We start from the raw sequence: 22,792 nt of genomic DNA, 5'->3' as shown, positions 1-22,792 counted from the left end.
CATTTATAGATGGCAGAAAAACCATGGGAGAGAAAAGGATCGGATGGATAAAAGATAGATTTTACCATGAGCTGTTTGCTTTTCTGCTCTCCCTATCTTTTAATCTATCCCTCCAATCCTCACTTTTATTTTAGGCAGGAAATCCCTTGACATTCTTTCTCTCTCTCTCTCTGGATTAGAGTAGTGTGTGTGTGTGTGTGTGTGTGTGTATTTGGTGATTTGGAGGGTCTCATGGTTTGAATCTGCTCATCTGCTCTTAATCCAGATGGGCCTGTAGGTTTTAATCTGCTTGTCTCATACACACAACACTGTTCACTCACGTGTACTAACAAAACCAAACACACACACACACACACACACGATCACTCCCTCTCTTATCCTTAAAGGGGTCACATGGTAGCTTAAAAAAAATCCTTTAAGGTTTGCCTTTTTTTTTTTCAAAACATTCTTTTTAATTTTAGTTTAGTTTAGATATGTTATTTTTTATTGATTTTAGTTATTCTTTATTTTATCATGACCATTTTCAATTATCTCTGACACCAGTTCACAAAACTCAAACAAAGGTCAGACTTTTTTGATGGGTAGGAATGAGAGTTACAGTAGGTTCTTTCAAAATGAAGGACATTTTGATTCCTTATTTCATGACCACTTTGATTCTTGAGAATCTGATTGGTTATGATTTCCCACATGTGTAAATGCAGATATTTCTTGCTCTGTCTCTCTCTCAGCGGACATCCTAGTGTACATCAATGACTCATGTGTGCTGGGTCTGTCCCATAAAGAGGTAGTGGAAATGCTGAAATCCGTCCCCATGGGTCACAGTGTGGACGTGGTTCTGCGTCGAGGTTATCCAATGCTCTACAACCCTGATGGCTGTCCCAAAACCAGCCTCTCCTCCACTTCTGACCCAACAGGCACCAACCCTACGGCCCCTGGATCTGCTCCATCCCAGGTCCAACATCCTGATGGACACCAGCCTGGCTTGGTGAACTTAAACCGCTCCATGTCCCACCACAACAACTTTTACCCCCGCATGCAGAAAGAGTCTTTGGATGCTAATGGAAACACAGCACCCCAGCTTTCATACGCGATGGCCAATGGAAATGGAGTGGGAGGGACTATAGGGATGGGGGTGGTGAATTCTTCAAATGCCCCTCCTCCATCAGAGCGGATGAGCTCCAGTCATAGCGATACGGAGGTCTGCTCTGTTGTCACGCGCAGGTAACCAGAATGACATTCAGACTGATTGAGTTATAATTGTTTTATTAATAAATAACAGTGTTCATTCAAAATTGTGATCATGGATTTGATATTATTAATAATAATTGTTATTATTATTAATATTGTTGTTGTTGTTGTTAATAATAATAATGTATTATTATTATTTTTATTATTATTAAATAACATTGATAACATTAATAAATAATAATATACAAGTTTGTTCATTATTAATAATAATTAACATTAATGAAATTTATGATAATATTATTATTGTTATTATAACAAAGTTTATTAATAAGGATTATTATTAATAATTAAAATTTATAATAAGTTAATAATATAATAATTATTAATAATATTATTAATAATAATAATTATTATTATTATTATTATACTTACAGTGATTATTTAAAACACTAACATTTAATAATTTAATAATGATGATAATAATATAATTACAATTTTCATTAATGATCATTATTACTGCACTTTTATAATTATTATTTTATTGTTACTGATGCTGTTTTTTTTGTTTTTTTTGCACAAGCATTTATTTCTTTCACTCTCCATCTAGAGCTTCTCTTGTCCGAAGCTACAACAACAACACTCTTCCAGCTCCTTCTCACGTCCATCACAGTTCTAAGTCTTCCGAGAGCGATCTCTCCTCTGCTGCGCTCCCGCTGCCCCAGCCTGAGGTGGGTCCTACCGTCCCGCCTGGAGCGCCCAACACTCAGCGGCCTCCAATGCCCCAAACATCTCTTGCTGTTGCACCCCCAACCGAGCACCCACCCTGTGGTTTCAATGGGTGTCCAGCCAACAATCCCCCGCGACCTCTTCCGGGTGGCCTTGGGTCCCCCGGAGCCCCAGGTGGGGTAGGCTGCGGGGGAGGTGGTGAGCTGGTACCTGTGGCCTTGGGCAGGAGTGAGGGAGGGGGTATGGGTTTCAGTGTGACGGCTGGGGGGCAGGGAGGGCAGCTGGCGGTGGTGAAGAGAGTTTGGGACAGAAGACAGTGCCACTCCCTACAGCCAGGGGACGCCATTATTAAAATCAATGGCGCTGATGTGCAGAGTCTCAGTTTCGCACAGGTAATTCATGAACTCTTCCCTCATCAACCTTACATATTTGAATCCTTGCAAACGATATGATTATTTTCATATGAACAGGTGCAGCGAGTGCTGCAAGAACATACCAAACAGGGTGAGGTGGTCTTACTGGTTTACAGAGGAGGTAAGTGTCCTCCACATCGTCTATGAATAAATAATTTATAATAATCCATTAAAAAAACACAGAAATTTCCATTTTGATTATTTAATCTAAATTAATTACAAATAAATTACTCAAAACTTTATAATATTTAGTGTGAAAAATTAATGGGAGATGTAAAAGAGAAATGGCTTAACATTTGTTATTGCGCAACTAAATACAAACCATAGTACAAACAAAATCTGTACAATACGTTAATTACGTTAATTAAACTCTATGGAGGAAAACAATGAAGTTCAAACAAATGTCTTATATTAAAAATATATAACTATAACTAGGGTGTGTAAAAATGATTGTTTTTGTAAAGATTTAGTTACATTTTTATTTAAATCAGGTAACCTAAATTTGAAATTTCCAATTTAAACGCAGAATATTAAATACTGGACAATTCCATTACATTTAAAATAATATTAAATAAAAACAACTTGTATGATAACTAATATAATATAATTATACCATTACACAGAACAGCATACATCCTGCCTCTATCGCCCATGACTATCCTGTTCTCTCTCAGGTTCTCTTTGTTCCCCAGGCTCCCCGAATGCCTATAAGAGACCTCCTCCCTCCCTGGGCACCCCTGATCTGACCTCGCCCTCCTCCGATGGTGCTGTGCCCAGCCAGAGCACCCTCTCTCCCTCCTCGCCCTGCGCTGATCTCCCCAATCTGGTCCAAAGCACCAGCTTCCTGGACTCAGTGCCTGTGACCCTGACCCTAGAGCCCCGGGACTGGATAGGAGTTGAGGACGGACCTGCTCAGTGGAGCCGTACTGCTCCCTCTAATCTCGGCGCAGTATCCAAAAGCCATGTAGATACAAGGGGAGCTATTTCTTCCAGAGCAATGGAGGTGGAGTTGAGACGGAGACCAGGAGAAGGATTTGGGTTTGTCATCGCATCCCAAGACGTAATGAATGGAAGTAAGTACAGGCTGGGTTGAGGATGATCTGCATTTATAATTTCTGGCCAATGGATGTGATCTTGTGACCTTTGTTTTATCTTTGGTTATTCTGGTATTTAGAAGCAAAAAAAGTGGTTCTGGAAATATATTCTACTTAAGTATCACAAAGAGAGTATGTACTCCTGCTTTGCTCCATGTTTGGAGGCCAGGTGAATTGAAAAAAAAAAAAATCAAGAAAAAGGGCATTTTGCCCCTCTAAGCATGTTGGTCATCTGAGTCATGCTATTATGCAATAAGCATGTACACAAAAATCCCTAATTAGCAGATTAATCATGATTTCTTTTACTTAATTTGAGGCTTTGCCAATTTGAGGCTTTTGCTCTTTACAATTTTTTTAATTAGTCATAAATGCACATGTATGATTTGTATCACACCGCTCTAAATGTTAAGGGTGTAAGTTAAATATAAATGTAGGATCAGTTAAAGCCCAAATGAGGTCAGGGTTTGTTTCTAGCAGTTCTTGTACTTGTGAAACAACAAATGGAACAGTTTCCTGAGGTGCACAGTTTTTCCTGTTTTCTTTGTTTTTTTTCTTGTGCATTGTCCTTTGTTCAGTTGTTTTGTAGTTCAGTACTTGTTCAGTGTTATTTGGGTCTTATATCGTTTCTTCTGTAACACAGGCATTTGCGAGAAAGAACTGTTGGCATTTGTCTGATTTGGATGTTTATGATTTTGTTACATTTTCTAAACGTTTATGTAGCTACAGTAATTCAAAGAACCAAATGTTTACATGAACTGTTCTAGTAACTAGTGCATCTGACATAATTCAATACATTGAGTATGTCATTTAGTACAATACTATAGTATTCTTTTATCCGAAATGCCCTTCGTAATTTCAGTTGTAACACCCAAATGTCCAATGTACTTAAGTTATGGAAACATTTGTGCTTTCAGCGCAATGATATATATTTTATAATTTCGCAATATACCAAATTAGTTTTAGCCAAATTTCTATGATATCACTGTCCAAAAATAAATGGCAAAAGTCTGGGCATTTATTTAAAACAAATCTGTGTAACATTGTAACATTGTCTTTACTGTCACTTCAGATCAATTCAATACATCCTTACCCAGTACAAGCATTGTTTTCTATATGGTAAAAAACACATAGCCCAGACTTTTCAACAGTAGTGTGTGTATTGTTAAACATCCCAATATAGGGTTTTAAATATCACATACTTTGCTTCTCATGAGGCTGCTTTTGTGAGAGGAATCAGTGTAGTATTAAATCGCTCTTATTTGCTTTCACTCACAATCTCACTCTCACTCTCTCTCTCTCTCTCACTCTCTCTCTCTCTCTGTCGCTCTCTCTCTCTCTGCACACTTTCACCCTCTCCCCCTCTCTCTTTTCCTCAGTTCAGTTTTGTCAGTAGAAGCGTCCTCTGTGTCTCTGCTCTAAGGGGAAAAAAACACCTGAACAGTCCTTCTATTCACAATTCCCTCGTTGTTTTGTAATATTATATGTAGATTAAAGTGTCAGCGTCAGGAATTCTCCGGATTTGAAGCTGGATTTAAAAAGTCTATCAGGACAACATGCTGGAAAGGCTTCAGTCTGCCCTGAAAACGGTCAAGGACGCGAAACGTAAATACTGATTTACCTATTATGGACTCTCTATATATTAGAATATCTGTATTCTACTTCATTATTGACTTTGGTAGTTTTTACTTAAAAATCAGTGGTGGATTTTAAACATTTTCTTGGAATGTGTGTTTCCTAAAGCTTTGTGATTAGTTTGAATTGAAACAGGGTGTATTCAGGTAACAGTTTGTTCATGTGAGAGAGAACAGGATGAGTGTTTTGCATGTGTTGCATTGTATCCGTAGTCTTTGAGCTCTCCGGGATAGTTCTTCTGAAGTGCTCCCCTTCTGATTATATCTCTGTACTTTTCATACTTCAGAGTGTGCTGGAGATGGGTTTCACCTGGGCTATCACATGCCTGAAATATTTCCACAGGCAGTGCCAATGAAAGGCTTAATTCTTATGTGATGTGTTGGACCAGTGAACAAAGAATCATCCACATTGTAAAGGGGTCCATATTTCTTCTTACAGACTTCAATAGCAATGAAGTGAAAAAAACCCCCTCTTGAACCATGGTGTACTTTTATAATATTTATATGGAACGAGTCCCTTGTTACTACAGTACATGGTATATTCAAACTACTGCTACATTTTGAGATTGTTTTTAAAATATTGAATATGGTGCCTTGATATTACTTATGTGGTATAACCATATTTTTGTTTATGGTTTATTCATTAGAAAAAAGCACTGTGGTAGTACCATGGTCCCGCAAAGACATCACATAGCAACATTATAGTATTAATAAATTAAAATTTACCAAGGTACTACAATGTTAACACTTTAATGCGTCCTTGTTGCATGTTACATAACAATAAATAATGTATAATTTCATGCACGTAACCCTAAGCCAAACACAAATCCTAAACCTAATCATATAGTAAGCAAGTACATGTAGTTAATTAATATTACTCTGTACTTAAATGTGTAATTACACTCTTAACAAGGACACCTTAAAATAAAGTGTAACCTGAATCATTTACTATAGTATTTACATGGTACTGCCATGGCACAAATTCAAAACAGCTCATGGCACCACGGTTTTACTCGTTTTTATAATTATTTGGCGTTGGTATTATATTGGTACTCTGTATCTCTATATTTTCTGCCTCTCGGTTAAATTATTACTGTTATGAGCTGCTCACCCTGAATATCTTATCAAGTGTGTGAGATCATCTACATGAGGTTATTTGTAGGGAATGTGCTGTCTGTGTGTGTGTGTGTGTGTGTGTGTGTGTGTGTGTGTGTGTGTGTGTGTGGCGTGTGTAGAATAGAGAAAGTGAGAAACACTGCATTCTCATTCCAGCTGTGCTCAATATAAGATTGTGTGTATCTTATCTGTATCCTCTCTATGTGCAATATCCTTAAGGCGTTGTCTTATGCCTGTTTCCATCTTTCAGAGAAACAAGTTGTTCTAGGGTCAGCTGATGCCGTTTCGTGAAGCTTAGCCGTGTTAACAGACATCGCAAGTTCTGGATCATTGGTTGAGCATATTTTGTCAATGTCATGTGAGGTTTTGCATTGTTCATTTTAGCACATATTTACATGCAAGAGCTAATAAGCTGGATAAGATTAAATATTAAACAGATGGTTGGTTTTGCATCTTTTCCCCCAAAGGGATGGAAGCATGCCTATGTATGTGGATGTCTGAATGTTTATGATGCAATTTGCTTTGTTGGACATGTGTTGTGAAATCCCTAGATAGAATGTGCGACATCGATTCATTCACTCTATGGCTGTGTCTGAAACAAAGTTTCAACGCAGAATTAGATTCTGTTGTTTACAGCAGTGTTGCGATAGTTTTTTCTGCAGGGTCAGCCAGATGTAAATAGTGTTTGGGTCTGATGATCAGTCACCATTAGCTTTAATGCCGTGATCTGCATCTATGCCGTTTCGGCTCTATAATGTGTGCTTGCGTGTGAAAAAATGCTTTGTTTTTGCTTAGTGTTTTTAAAGATAAGTATAGAAAATTATTAATAAACACCTGGTCACTTGTTGTTAAGCAGATATTTTTATTACTTGAGGGTGAGTGAATTTAGTCATTCCTTTATGGTTGAACTGCAAATTTCAACAGACATTCATACTGAGAATGCTGTACTTTTACATAATAAAAGTTGAAACTTTCATTGGAAATTTAACCCAGGTACATGTTGTGCATTCCATTCATTCACTGGTCATGTTCTCACTGAATCATTTACTCCGCTGATCACTGAAGGGTGATGTTAGTGCATTAAATGTTAGAAAATGAGGAAGTTTTAAAGTTAAGGTTCGTGATTTGTGGTTTCATGAACTGGACAAAGATTCTTGATTTTTGAACTGCTTAATGCTGTGGTTATTTTGTTATAATTTAAGCTGAAGTGTGTCATTTTTTCGAATGGAACGTCACAAAAAAACATATTTCTGCAAATACTCCCCCTCTTTGCCTTTGGCTGGCTGATCAGATAGCCACACCCCCACCTTGCACTATTGGTTGAAAGGTCACGTAGGTTTGAACATCGTTTTGTAAACATATGGTAGGAAATCAACCTAGTAACTGCTTATAGTTTTACGTTGTGCATAAACTTAAAGTGCCATTTCAAACGGTATTGCAAAAATAAAATTTTGGATTTCCTCAAATACTTCCCCTCGCTTGCCATTGGCTGGCTCATCAGAGAGCCCCACTCCGAACCTACGCTATTGGTTGAACTGTTGTCAGGCTGGTTGGAATGCTCAAAGAAACAAAACATGTTTTGAAAAAATTGTGTATGCATCGGAGAAAGTACCTTAACTTAAACACTCTTCAGGTTTAATCAGCAACAACAGAAACCCACAGGAGTTGAGGTAAACATGTGTGCGTGTGTTTTTCTGACATGTGACAAAAGGTCATAATCTCAGCGTGAGTCCTTCTGTTCTCTACTCTGCATGAGGAGTTTTGTTAGAGCACTGCATCCATCCACTCTCGACCCCCGTCTGAACTCGGCTTCCACAACACGCAAAAGCTCTGTTCTTCCCGCCGAACCCTGTGGTGTGTGCAAAAACTAGGCTCTCATACGGCTCATTGGCTCGCAGTTCAGGGGAAATCTGCCCAGACGTGATATAACAGAGGCTCATGAATAGGGGAGGTGAACAGTAACAAGGTGTTGTTTAAAAGTTCTGAAGCGCAAACCTATTTATTCCACACATTTAAAGTAGCTAAAGTTTCACCCGTGCTTTTGTTGTTTATGTCAGTGTTAAATTGCTTATGTATTGCATAGTAGTCGACATTTGAAAAAGTTGCCCTAAGACATAACACTTTTAGGTTTTAGAACCACTTTGATTAAAGGTTTTGATCCACTTCAAATGTTGATTACTATATATTTTTTTCTTGTAGAAAGTGGAGATTTCCTGTACTATACTGTGTCATTTATAACAGTGTGGATTTATAGGATTATGGGAAGTGTTTGATAACAGTTATGTAATAAACACCGTATACCTTCATGAAGCCAAAATACTCTGATGTTCAGTAACTACAAATCCCAAAGAGCATTTCTATTTCTTTCAGACAGCTGGGTCAGAAACAGCTGTACCCCTCTATTCATCCCTTTTATTTCTTTATCATGAGGGAGACTTTTATGAAATTACATAAACCCCCTGTGCCATGTTTATTAAACGCATCCCCCGTATAAACACAATAACCGTTTTAATGTTTTGGCTCTGTATGTCCACTTCTATAAATAACCCAGAGAACAATATGCTCATTAACAAAGATGTTTTACACCATATGAATTATGCATGAATGTGTTACTTATGAATAATAGACAGACTCATGAATAATGTAGGTTTGGTAATAATTGGAAGCACTTAACGATGTGGTACGTGGGAGAACATTCTCGTATAGCACAACACGCTTCACACGACACTGAACACACTCTCACCTGAGCTCTACACACACACAGGATTATCTCATTAAACGAAACATCACCATTTATTCAGCAAACAATATTCTCTTTTTCCACTTTGTGGGTCTGTTACCACGGCCAGAGACGGACCAATTGGAGAAAAATAAAAGCAAGAATTTTTAACATTCGATATACTTTTTTCTACCCAGAAAATGCTGCAGCTGCACAAGGACATTACCAAGTCAACCCACTTGCTTTAAATGAATAACTTGCCTAATTTAACTACACATGTGTACATATGAGTAACTTTCTTCTGTGAAAGTTTTGTGGAAAATGTACAATATGAATCTTCAATTTAATACAATTCTAAAATGACCAAAAAGCCCCATAACAGTAACTCATGCACATAAAATAGCTTTGTGAGGAAAGACAGTTTCTGTTATCTTTATCTTTTTTTTTGTTCTCTCTAGGTGCTATTTATTGTTATTGCATGGAAAAGATCATGGAAAAGCTTGTTTTTAAGCATGACTCTCTCTCTGTGACATGTATGTTTGATCTTGTCATGTGTGGTGATTTCTTTCTGGGATTGTCAAGAAAGTGCATACAGATCAGATACTCTGTTAGTAGTAGAACTAAAGTGTTTATTCGACTAGTTTGAAAGCTTTGCAGTTCTATTATCATTATCAAAGGGATCCATAAGATCTTAGAGGTGTTCTCAGATTCACAGCTGAGGAAGCTTCAGGACTCTGTACAGATCTAAAAGGGACTTTCATGTTGTGAGGAAGTGTTTCTTGGCTCTTGCTCAAAAGATGCAGCAAAGTGTAAATTAGGAGAACATTTCGAACACATGTTTGTTCTTTTATGGCATGTTTGTTCAGATCTGCTGCCCACTGTGTCAGTGCAACCTTCGCCATTTATTTTCTATTGATATACAGTCAGAGCTTGCATACCTTTTGTTGTCCTGCAGCTGAAATGCGTAGAATCCCAATTCACATATGGGTACAAAAAGTTTGTACCTAGAGTTTCAAGCCTGTACACTTGAAACGGTGCTCTAAACTGTCACCTTTGACCTAGATTGCATATGGGACCATTTAAAGGGCTAACAGAAACCGTTTCAAGCCTGTTGTCGTTTTTTACATGTTCTGCGCTGTTGGCTGTTTCCCCACACGAGTGAACGATCAATACAAACAGGTCGATTCGCTGACCAATGCTGCCCAGTGGCAGCGCTAAGAGCGTGTTTGGGAAAGTCCCTGAATCTAAAGATGCAAACTTCTCTGCTAAACGGTATGCCACAGGAGCAGGGAGCTGTTCGATTAGGAAACGCTGACAAATACAACTGTGAGCCATGTACACAGTGGCTATATTTATTTGATCAGAAATACAATAAAAACACCTAATATTGTGAAATATATGAATACAATTTAAAATAAAATTAATCTAACTAAGTTGTATTCCTAAGAGTTTTCAAGAGACTCCACTCTTCCGTGTCACATGATCCTTCAGAAAACATTATAATATGGATTGGGGGCCCAAGAAATATTTCTCCTTTCAATGTTAAAAACTTCTGTTTAATAGTTTTGTTGTTATATTTTTGTTGAAACCCCGATGCTGAATGTACATCATAGTTTTTTGTACATCTTAGGTTCTTAATTATACTCAATTGAGACAGGATTGGTGGTAGGTTTAAGGGTGGGTTAAGGTAAAATGAATGGGTCAACAGTGTAATTATAAATGTAAGTACAGCAATTTATTACAGATGTAATTACCTATAAGTATTGTTATAAATAGAAGTACAATGTAAAAACATGTACACAATAACAGCATTGTACCAAATTATTAATTAAATGCAAGTACATAGTTAAAGCCACCTAATATGTCACGATATTAGTGGTAGTGATAGTAGTGATAAAGTCAGACAGAAAGTCAGATTAAAAAATCTTACATAAATGGTTACATTCAGTAGAATCATGATTCGATAGGATAATTTAAGGAAGATTTGTTTGCTCTTATTTGATGAATAGCAGCCTTTGTCTGTGGAAGAACATGCCCCTGTTCTATTCTTAATCATGTCCTTTAGCATCTTTCTGTCTTTCCTTTTTTTGAGGTGGTTGCTTCTCTTTTTTAAAAACTTGCATGCCAGTCTAAATTTGGTGTATTTTTGTGCCTTTCATTTGCACATCACTCGCAGAAACATCTCTCAACAAAGACGTATATGGAGCAGAATGCTTAAGGCAACAGAGCAGTATTTCAGTCTGCTGTCTGATGTTTTATGTCTCGCTCTTCTTTCTTTAATTGACTGTCTCTGTGTAACATGATGGCGAGCGCTCAGGGTAATTGTACGCAGGTCTTTGAGATTACAATCTTGGCAACCAACCTCTTGTTTGGCCAAGATTGAAAGACTGAATAATGTGGACAGACGAGGTTGGAGTGGAACAAAACACATCATACTCAAAGCGTCTTTGACAAACAAAAGGCTACACAGGGTGAGTACTGACCCATCAAAGGACAACAACAGGGAAATTTGGGACACACCGAAGAGAAGGCAATAATTAAACAAACACAGGTGTACAATAAACATGATTGATGCATAGGATTTCAATGCCAAGATGGCTGTCAAGTTGTAACTAGCAGGTGGAACAGTTTGTTCTAGTGAGTTATTGCAGGTTTGCCATTTCTGAGAGGATTTTTATTTTGGAAACTCCTTCGTGGAATGTGAAAACCTGTGGAACAATGCTTTCCTTTAGTGTGATGGAGAACATGTCAAAATAAACTTTTAGATGAACAATCTTTTCATGCAGAGATGTGAGTCTTAGGTTTGAATTCCAATCTATGTTCTTTCCAACGGAATTTAGTTACAAAACATATTTTGCACAGTATTAAGTGAAAAAAATGACATTTGAATAACATTTTTCTTTTCTGTTTTTCTTTTTTCTTTTTTTTTTTTTTAGGAATTTGGTAGTTTTGTGTGAGTTTTGTGTCTGATCGCACTTATAGTAAATGTTGAAAGGGAAGAACTAATTCGATTTAAATAATGTAAATAAAAATAATTTGCTCATCCTTATGACTTTTAAAGCTGATTGAGATTTTTGGGGCAAACTGTCCCTGTAGCGTTAAATATGAGTTGTGCTGTAATGTAACTTCTGAAGCTTTAACATTCGTGCATGTTTGTACATAATCTATTAAAATAACTAAATAAATCATCATGCGGCTGTGTCTAGTATTGGCGGTAAGGCCATAGTGTCCCGTGGTTATGCAAACGTGAAAGTTTAAGTGCGGAATTTGTTCAATGTTTTGTGAGCTGTATTAATCTTGTTTTGATTCAGTGATTCATGCAGTTCATTTAGGAATGTGCCTCTTTGTATCATCACATCATGCTTTACCAAATGGAAAAAAAATACTTAGTGACCCATTCTAAAGCACCAAGAATTTAGTTTCTTTTACACTGAAGAGAGGATGAATATCTTTCTTTCCGTCTCTTTTTCTTTCTTTAGCCTCGTCTCTAGTGTCTCACCGGTTTGTGACGGTGCGGCGGGGGAGCCCAGCAGCACGCAGTGGTCAGATCCAGCCGGGGGATCAGCTGGAGGCGGTGGAGGGCAGATCAGTGGTCACACTGCCTCACAGGGACCTCGCACAGATACTGCGCAGAGCCGGCAACACACTCAGACTCACCATTATACCACGCTCTCACACTAGTAAGCACACCGCACTCGGATGAAGTTGCTAATTTAATTATGTTTTATGCGTGTAAATGGCGATACGTTTGTTCATACGCTACTGCTCCACAAAAGCTTGGGGTTAATAAGATTTCTTTGAAAGAATTCTCTTCTGTTCATGAAGGCCGCGTTTGTTTGATCAAGAATGCAGTAAAAATTATAATATTGTTCAGTATTACAATTTAAAATAACTTTTTCTATTTAAATGGAATCTATTCCTGCGATGACAAAGCTGGATCTTCTGCAGCCAGTACTCCTGTCTTCAGGTTCATGTGATCTTTCAGAAGTCATCCTTGAAAATAAATGTTAAAAATGGTTAAAAATGCGTTGCTTGATTCAAATATGCATATACACCTGCAGTTACATTTTGTCAGGGTTATTTGGTTTAATGGAGGGCTCAAAACAAACTGAATTTATTTGATTTAGAAACGTTTTGAAGGTTTTTGAAAATTGTGAAAGTTTTCACTTGTCACTTTTGATTTAATTTGACTGAATTCATGCTGAAGTTAAGTATTCTTTTAAAATTTTGAATAGTAGTCTATATTCACATGTCTTTGTTTTTTTTGGGTGTATATAGCTTACGTTTTGGTGCCTCTTTTGTAAAATGCCTTGAAGCTATTTAAATAATGAAAAAAGTTGGTCCGACTTTATATTAAGTGTCCTTAATATATGTGTACTTACATACCTTATAATAATATGTACATTGTATGTAATCAATGCGTAAGTACACTTTGGTACATGGTATTTATAGCTCTAATGTTTGTGTAACTATACATGTAACAACCCACTAAATGGTATGTGTAACAAGACTAACAGCGCTTTTGGTGGTACAGTGAACAGTTCCTGGAATTACTACAAAGTACAGTGGTACTACAGTGGTGCACCAACTACAGATCCAGCTCCTTCTGTACCCATTTTACTACTTTAAGGGAAAAAAGTATTGTTACACATTTGTACTTGCTCATACCATTCAGTGGATTGTTACTTGTGAGTAGTTACAGAAATACTATGATGCTATAGACGTAAGATGTACTTACACTGAGGTTACATACTACATACACATCTAGTTACTATATACTAAGTACACAGTATGAAGGACACAAAAAAAGTATATTGCTACTACTAATATTTGTATTATTTAACAATTATTCCTGCATATTTTGATTATATTCTGCAATAATGTTGTTTCTGCTAGACCGTGTGGTGTATTTTTAACATTTTCCACAAGAGGGTGCTGGTGTAAAGATTATAAATAAGTGTGACAGTAATAAGGCATATGTCTAAACTCATTAGTGTCTATTTTTTCATTAGACAATAATCTACCTGAGTACCCAGACTTTGATGCTGAGAGTCGGTTAAGAAAAGGGCATCGGGCTAAGCAAAAGGTGAGACTACATACACACATACAGAAATACACACATTGTATTGTGGGTGCATTTTTTTCCATAGACTTTTTTTTTTAACCTCAATACTTTTGGTTATAATTTGTACAGATTTGTAGGAAAGATGTGTACATTTCTATAAATTGACACCATTTCTGAACACCTTATTTTAATCGCTTTTACCATGTGATAGCAACGTGTAGTAATTATATAAGAATTAGCATGCACTTTAAAATAGGTTTTCTACAACCATTGTTTCATACCCTACACCACATAAAGCTGCTGTCTCCCTGCTGTTTCTCTCCCTTTCCAGGATTCCCAGTATTACAGTGTTGATCTTGAGAGGGGTCCAACAGGGTTTGGTTTTAGCTTGCGAGGTGGAAGCGAGTATAATATGGGTCTGTACGTTCTCGGTCTGATGGAGGGTGGACCGGCCTCACGCAGTCAGAAAATGCAGGTTAGTCTACACACACAGTGCGCTTTTTATTCGGGACACTAATAAATAAACCTTTCACTTGATTCAGTCAGGGATGTTTGAAAGTGTGAGTCAAGCACTAGGAGCAGCACTGAGTCATGTTGTGAAGATTATGCTGAGGCATGCTGGGATTAGATTCTGTTGATGTTTTTGCGCTGAGTCACAGAGGGTTTTGCTGACTCATATTGCAGGTGAGCGATCAGCTCGTGGAGATTAACGGAGACAGCACAGCTGGGATGACACACAGCCAGGCCGTGGAGCAGATCCGAAAGGGAGGAGCCCGGATACATCTCATACTGAAGAAAGGCAATGGATACGTAGCGGATTATGGTAAGTAATAAGTAATGTATAGGAAGAGAGGTTTCGAGAAATGTAGGCTCATGTAAGAGTAATCAACGACTGATGGCAAATATTTGACACACGTTTTGCTTCCCCCTGATCTGTTGATCAGATTCTTCTAGTCAGGGTCATAGGCAGGTAAGAGGATGTTTGGAGCTCATATGTTGAATGATATGTCTTTCCATTTAAAAACTTGGTAGAAAAACAGGGTGATGACAGACTTTCAGAACGTTTCCAAAAGCATTCAGGATACAAGTTCAATCCTCTAGCTTGTTACCAGTACGTTTTGCAACTCTGCATTGAATTTTTCCTCTTGATTTACTTCTTTCTCTTCCTGTCTTTCACAACTTCATACTTTCGCTCTCTTTCTCTCTCTTGAACTCTCCTCCAGTGGAGCTTTCCAGCTTATCTCTTTGTATGACTAATTCGAAGCAGGGCGAGCCTTGCTTCTATGTCATCGGCCGGACAGAAAACACGCGGTTGGTAACTGTTCCTCGTTCCTGTTGGTTGTCATTTTGTCTTCCTTAATGTTCACTTTGTGATCTCACAGTTCTCATACTGCCTTCTGCATTCTGCTTGTTCCTTATTATTTTTATTTTTTTATTCTCAACAATTTTGGATTTATGTAATCGATAATACAGTACAAAAGTAATGTTTATTTTTACTGGCATCATAAGAATAAATGTTATTTATTCCTATAATGGCAGGCAGGTTGCTTGTGGAATAAGTTATTTATTAAATTTTTTTTTTTTAATTGATGCATATTTTCAGGATTCTGTGATGAATCCTAAAAATTCTAAAAAAAAAAATTAAAATAAAATAATTCCACTTATGCACAATTGAATGCAATTTTTGCTGAATAAGAAAAAACCTTCATAATTATAATAGAAAGTTTATTAGAAATTCATAATAACACTGTATAGGATCAGTTCTCACTATTAACTAGTTGCTTATTAACATGCCTATTTTTTAACATATTGGCTTTTTAGCAGTACTTATAAAGCACATCTTCTACATGACCATATTCTACATCCCTAATCCCTTCCCAATACCTACACCTACCGTAACATCTAGTCTACAAACTATTAATAAGCAGCAAATAAAGGGTAAAAGTCAAAATGGTTTGGTAAATATCAAGAATTAGACAAAGTAAAGCAAGACAAACTGATTTTTGGTGTAATATTCTTTTAACTAAATCTGTTTTCTTTTCAGTTTAAAAGGGCACGATGCTTTTGTTGTAACTGCTACACATTTTCTGTTAAATTATAGCGTTTGATAAAGACCCATCATTGCAGACATTCATTTAAATATAGAATTGAGATGCGCTTTTGATCCAAAATAACCATCAAGAACAAGTTTCAGGTTTTCTTTACTATAATAATAATCTTTTTTTGTACTGACAGTGTAGTTTACTCAACCATTCGGACGCGTTTTTCTCCAACTGCCTGAGATTGCAGGGAATAGCCCCCTATTCATTGGCACATCACATGGTTGTTCTGTCATCCATCCACCCACTTCTCCATCACCCGACACCTTCTCGTAGTCTTTTTGTAGATAATGTTTCTCTCTCTTTCTCAGACCATGAAGCTGGAGCCGTTTCCCCCTCCTCCCTCTTTTCCGAGGAGGCTACAGTGGATCGCTCTCTTTCGAGGAGCAGCAGATGGGTGGATGACAGCGGACAAGAGAGGAGAGAGAGGAGGGGGAAGGAAAGGAGGGAATCAGGAGGAAGGAGCAGAGGAAGAGAAGCAGAGGAAGGCAGCTCCCGGTCAGCAGGAAGAAGGAGAGAGCAACAGATGCGTTCACGGAGTTTACCCGGCACTTTGAGGAGTCGAGAGGGGCCACGGAGAGAAGAGAAAGTGGACGACACGCGAGGAGAAGGAAAGGGAGAAGAGGAACGACGACGAGGAAGGCAAAAAAGTAATAGCGTTGGAGAGAGAAGAAGAAAAGTGAAGGATGCGAGTTCAGAGAGAGAGAACGGTCTCCAAACAGACAGAGAGAATGAGAGAGGGAGCGTGAGAAAAGAAAAGAGGGATCACAACAGAACCAGCACAACAGAGGTCACACAGCGCACACCTTTCTCCTTCCTCATGCCTTTGGAAAATGACGATGATGCCGAATCCGTCCACAGCTTCTCTGAAGTCAGCGTGTCTGCAGCCAGCATAGCATTCTCGGGGACTCAGTGGCCCCTGGACGCCATCAGCCCTCTGCAGGCTCCTGGATCTCCGACAACATCCCCGGGACCCTGGCTAGTCCCCAGCCCTCACAAACTCTCTCAGGTTTTAGAGGGGAAAATGCTGAGCCAAAATAAGGGAGGACTGTGGTCCTAATGCTATTTCCTTTAAAGGGATAGTTCACCTAAAAACCTAACCTCATGACATTCCAATTCAGTATGACTATTTAGAGGAATTTACTTAATAGTTACACTTCTTAATGTGAATGAATGGGTACTGAAGCTTTTAAGATTCAAAATAAGATGCAAAATATATGACTCGTATACTATATTCCAAGTCTTGTGAAGTCATATTATAGCTGTGTGCGAGAAACACACAAACTGGTTTAGGCCAATTCTTTTTTTTTTTTGCGAATCTAATCAATTGATTAAAAAAAAGAATGATTTATGCATCTTTGCTCATTTTATCATAAACACTGCAAAGAGAGCTAGAGCAGATTTCAGTGCTGTCCTGTTCATGAAATTGCGCTGTTGAAAATCAGTTACTTTACTAGAAATCCACACCATCTGGAATTTAATGGGAGCCCGAAAGATTTCGCTATGCTTATTTTCCATCGACCTTAGTCAAGTTGCAGCACTGATCACCAGAAACCTGCTCGGGTTTGAAAGTGAATTTTGTGTCAGCCGTGTTTACACAATTCTACACTATTTAAAATATACAACAGACCTTTTTTTGCATGCAAAATTTACACTAATGTTATTATGTGAATGCACATTAAAACCATAGCCTTTTAAAATTTCTCCTTTTTGTGTTTGAAGAAAGAAAATAGTCATACAGGTTTGGAATGACTTGAGTGTTATTAAACTACAAATATTAGCTTTTTTGGAGGGGGGTGTAAACTATCTCTTTAACTTTCTCTTCTCTGCTATCTCTTTCACGCTTGCTCTCTCTTTCTCTCTCACTCTCTCTCTCTCTCACACACACACACACACACACACACACACACACACACAAAAACGCAGACACACAATCTCTCTCATCCAACCTCTCCAGCTCTGTCTCTATATATGTGGTTTTCAGTACACCACCCCATCTGTTTCTCTTCCGTCTCAAATCCATATCTATATAGTACTAGAACTGCGGTACTGGTGTCATCCAGATACTGCACAAATCTCTCACCCTGGCCAATCACTCCTTGATTTTATCGCCATCCAGTGGCCAAGGAGAGAAAATGAGCAAATGCTGCCATTAAGCTGTGGCTAGCATGACAGTAACTGCAAGGTCAGTTAGTATGCGTCTATGATTCATGATGTCCTTCATAGCATGCGTCTTTTCATAATCATTGACATTTTTATTTAGCATATTTTCCATTTATTTTCGTAAGAATGCAACAAAAATTCTATTATAAAAAGGAAAATTTATTTAAGACACGGTCACTCAGTCGTGCCCCTGAAGAGCTAGATTTCTTAAAGTAAACTAGATCGAATATGGATCTTCAGGAGCAGGGCTAAGCGATTAAAGAGATTTTTTTATTAGCTGCTTGCTGTTTGTGACTGGACTGTAACCCCTCCCCTGCTGTGTGCGCGGTGGTCTTGCTGTTGAAAGAGGGGGGAAGGAAGATAACAGAACTAAAGTTTTATTATAAGGCCAGTGAGCCGTATCAAACCTCTCCAGGTGCCTTCTGCTTCTTTAGCCAGTGTTTACCAAAAAAAAAAAAGAGAAACAAATACAAGTAAAAGAACATAAGACGTAGCATAGTAGAAAGTGTGCAACACAATACTGTTCTGCCTCTTTAACATCTATATCTTTGCAAGACTTGGTTCACAAGTTGGGGAAAATATTCTGCACACGCTCTGCGAAACTTCAGCTAAGTGAGTCAAAGTGAAAGAGAGCCATTACAAGTGCCTCATGCGATATTCCTTTATACGAGACATAGACTTCCCTCAAGCTGAAAATCAGGACCCAAAGTTTTGATTTTTTTCCCATTGTGATACTTTTTTGCATTTGTATGCTTTCCGAATCAGTATTTCAGACCCATTTCATTGCCCTTAACATTTCTGAGAAATCGAGAAAAAAACAAAAACGAAGGCCTGATCGGTCCTCATTCCAAGCCCTCCACCAATCAGCATCGAGCATCATCGGAATCTTCATTTCAGGAGACAAAAAGGAAAAAAAAACTAAACAAAACAAAAAAAACCAAGAAGAAGAAAAAGGGCATTTTGATACAGGTCTTCTATGCATTTTGTAAGACTTACTGATCAAAAATTGCGGTAGGATTTTTCTACCTAAGATATGAGATTCGTAATTTTGTGTACTGTTAAAATACACAGGCAGGTTGGTGAATCGAAAATTTAAAGGAGATCCGGTGATAATCAGACATGCTGTACCACCAGCTTATGCATCGATCTTTACCTCAGAACTGTCTGAGCAATAAGTGCTATCTCTTTCTGTTCTGTGTCATACCAAGCTAAGCTCTAGGCAGGCTCATCGGAAAGCTGAGTGCTAGAAATATGCACAGTAAAATCATCTGTGATAAATGAATTCAAATAAAATGCATCCCCGTATACATACAAGATGAAATACTATTTTATTGCGCCCATCTGAATTGATTTAAATATTCTAAAGACAATTGAATCGGGCGGATTTTAAAAATACAATCGAACATGTTATAATTTATCACTGGTGGCGTTTACTGTGCTGTAACATATCAAGAAATGCTTACATAGGAGATCACATGCCAGTTTCGTTACCATTCACAGCCTGTAAGCATTTAGCAATTTGCAATTGGATCGATCTTAAGTGTTAACACTTTAAATCAGGGCTTCTACATGAGTATTACATCTGAGGTGTCATCTGACGTTCACTGCTCTCAGAATCCTCAACCAGCCTGGGTATTGATGTTGACTTTGTACCTGATTATCCCATTGGCATCAGCACGTACTGTACAGAAACTGGGATGAGCCTTGTAAATGTTTAGTTTGGGTTTATTTTTGGGAGGGGGAAGATTTAGTCGTTGTTTTTTTTGTTTGTTTGTTTTTTCCAAAAACATTCAAACTGTAGCATTTCCCTTACTGTAGCAGATCTTCTGAGAAAACAAGCTTATTGTATATAATTATAGACATATCTGGACTTTTATTTTTTTTTCCCCCCCAATCTCACATATCAGAAATATACAGCACTGTCGAGTTATCCTGAGACAGGTGCAGCGTTTTAAACCGAGGTGCCCACTGGCTTGACGAGAAGCTTGATATATAAAATGATTCTTATAATTCAATCTTGCATGTCTGTAGTGAGTATACTAGTTTTAATAGCACTGGCCCTTACAATGAAATTAAACGTCCCCATGGCATGATACTGTATTCCACAGCCCAGGAGGCCAATTGCAATGTTTTATACAACATCTGTTGCCAGTTTCAAATTATTCAAATCGTGGAATCTGATCTGACAGCTTGATTGCCCCCTAGTGCCCACTGTGGTTTTTGCACACTCTGACCGTCTTTTTATATTCCTCTTCATGACATCTTCAACAACATATTAAAAGCAAGATTTAGAGACACAAAGACCACAATTACGTAGTCCTCAAAAATAAGAATTAGCATGCCCACTGAACATGTGTGCTCCATATAGGTGTCCTTGTACTGGAGACAGTTTAGACCCTTAGGTGTTCAGTAGTCAGATGTAGTCTCAAGGTCGAGCCATACTCTGATATATGAATACAGTGATGCAATGTTTTTTCTTGTTTTGTTTTTTTTTGGTTGTTTTTTTTGGTTTTTATTATAATAATGTCCGCAAGGTTCCTATCAGTGCAAATGTGCCATTTAAATGCTAATCAATGATGTCATACTCTTTCCCTCTACCGAGAGAAATGCAGATGGGCGCTTGGCCCTCTGAGTTTGACGCTTTTAAAATGTCAAATCACAAACGGAGTGTTTCAGCTTTGAATTTTCAACTTGAATTTGCTATATTGGCCTTGTAAGGAGTCAGCCATTGTACAGAACAAGAACACTTTTATTTGTAAAGAGGAATGAAAAGGAGATGTTTTTATATCTATATTCTAGAAATATAGGATAGAAGGCGGCAGGGGTGTAAAGTGCTTGAGCGATTGTACTCCGTTATTAGAATTATTATTTGAAACTGAAAATTTGTAAGAGAAAAAGCCATTTGAAATTTGAATATGCCATATGAATATGTATTTGGCCTTATTGATATTACATGCACTCTTATTATAAGACTAATATGACTGAAGTGAGAAAACTGTTGGCGATGAACCGGTAATGATATTGTTAACCACAGCTACTAAAAATGTTTTTCATCAATAAACTGAGATAAACTGAAATAAAATAAAAAATTAGATGAATTATTTACACTTGAAACTAAACAATAAAAATTGAAATGTTGCATTGACAACTAACCTAAATAAAATAAGCATCTTACTAAAGTTACTTTAACTAAAACAAATATAAAGAATATAGTAAATAAATAATAATAATTTAATAACAATTTAATGATAACTTCAGGCTGGCTTTTTTTTTTAATTCGAACACACTGATAATGCTAAATTCTGTGTAGCTTATGCAGAAACTGAAATGAGAAAATCTCACTTTTTCATTTTATTAAATTGCTTTCATGTCTCGTCTATTTCTAAAAAGACGTTTAAATATAAAGTACAACGTGCAAACTTTTGTACTTTAATTTGAATACGTTATTTTACTAATTACTCTAAACATCTGACACCGTACCCATAACTTCAGCATAATTTCTCAATTCTTTTCACACCCCTGCGTGCCAGACAGCTCGGCCCACGATAATGAAAGCAGAGGACATTCTGTCATATAAAGGAAGTAGAGAACCTCTCTAAGGCAGCCGCCCGGTCTGAATTCTTGTGAGCTCTTTTCCTTCATTGGTGCTGATCCTCCAACTGGCTGGCTGCAGTCACTGTTTCGCTTTCCCCCATTCAGTGCATACGGAGGTCGCCACTTGCAAGCCAGCGGAAAGCAGTTAAAACTACTTCAAGTGTTCAGATGGGGCTGAAAAACTCATTCTGACAGCTCCTGTGTAAAGGTTGTACTTCCTTTATAGCATAAGCGTCCTCTCCTTCATTTTGACTTAGCGTAAACAGGACTCTCAAGTATAGAAAATGAGGAAGCAGGCAGCAGTGTGTTGCAGATTTTTACCTGCCGGGTCTGAAGTCCTCCAGACCTCGAGTAGCCGTTATTTTAGTGGCGTCCTCTGCAGGGAAGATGCTGAGTGTGTAAATAGCAGTCCGTGAGGGGACACCTTGAACACAGATGTACAGGTTTTTAATTGTTGCTCTTGATATGTATGAAGATACTGTATTGTTTTTGAATGCATCAACAGGGAGTTTTGAATTATGAATAATGACATGCAGTTACAGAAATAAACTGAATAAAACTGAAAAAGATGTTGTGTTCATTCATTTCCAATCTGTGGTTCGCTAGTGCGCTACAGTTTGGTTTTGTTGTGCTAGCTTGCTGCTAAGCTAATACTGGCTATAAAAACAGATTAGTTTTTTTTTTACAGAAAAATTCTGAAATCTTCCTCTCTGAGCACCTCATTAGGTTTTAGAGTAAAGCAGATTAATTCTATACACATATCAGTATTGTGAGATATGGTTATTGATTTGATTTTAATGCTAGGTGCCCAATAATTATCTTTTGATTCTCAGGGTGTTCCAACATGTTGGTTTGACTCATTAATCTGCAGTAGATTTTTCTTTTTAATTGCTATGTTAAGTACCTATCTCTGTAAGAAAAAAAAAAAAAAAAAAAAAAAAAAGCTTTTTGTTGGAGATTGCTAGCTTGAACCACGCTAATCAT

At 37.6% G+C, this 22,792-nt stretch overlaps 1 protein-coding gene across 5 annotated transcripts in view; it reads left to right on the top strand.

Annotated features, from left to right (window-relative positions):
- magixa (MAGI family member, X-linked a) overlaps positions 1 to 22,375 on the top strand; it is a 41,368-nt gene extending 18,993 nt beyond the window's left edge. For 3 of the 5 annotated variants that reach the window (XM_043246402.1, XM_043246405.1, XM_043246403.1), the window contains 9 exons: positions 729 to 1,221; positions 1,796 to 2,306; positions 2,385 to 2,448; positions 3,002 to 3,400; positions 12,367 to 12,567; positions 13,900 to 13,973; positions 14,284 to 14,427; positions 14,637 to 14,775; positions 16,363 to 22,375. In XM_043246402.1, coding sequence (XP_043102337.1) covers positions 729 to 1,221; positions 1,796 to 2,306; positions 2,385 to 2,448; positions 3,002 to 3,400; positions 12,367 to 12,567; positions 13,900 to 13,973; positions 14,284 to 14,427; positions 14,637 to 14,775; positions 16,363 to 17,111 — 2,774 coding nt within the window. In that variant the 3' untranslated portion in view covers positions 17,112 to 22,375. Of the gene's footprint in view, positions 1 to 728; positions 1,222 to 1,795; positions 2,307 to 2,384; positions 2,449 to 3,001; positions 3,401 to 12,366; positions 12,568 to 13,899; positions 13,974 to 14,283; positions 14,428 to 14,636; positions 14,776 to 15,175; positions 15,264 to 16,362 lie in introns of all 5 variants that reach the window. The other 2 variants (XM_043246406.1, XM_043246404.1) reach the window with 2 other exon arrangements.
- The last annotated feature ends 417 nt before the right edge of the window (positions 22,376 to 22,792 follow it).

Source organism: Puntigrus tetrazona, chromosome 8 (genome assembly GCF_018831695.1).
Source record: "Puntigrus tetrazona isolate hp1 chromosome 8, ASM1883169v1, whole genome shotgun sequence".
NCBI classification, from domain to species: Eukaryota; Metazoa; Chordata; class Actinopteri; order Cypriniformes; family Cyprinidae; genus Puntigrus; species Puntigrus tetrazona.
This window is presented reverse-complemented; position numbering and strand designations above follow the sequence as displayed.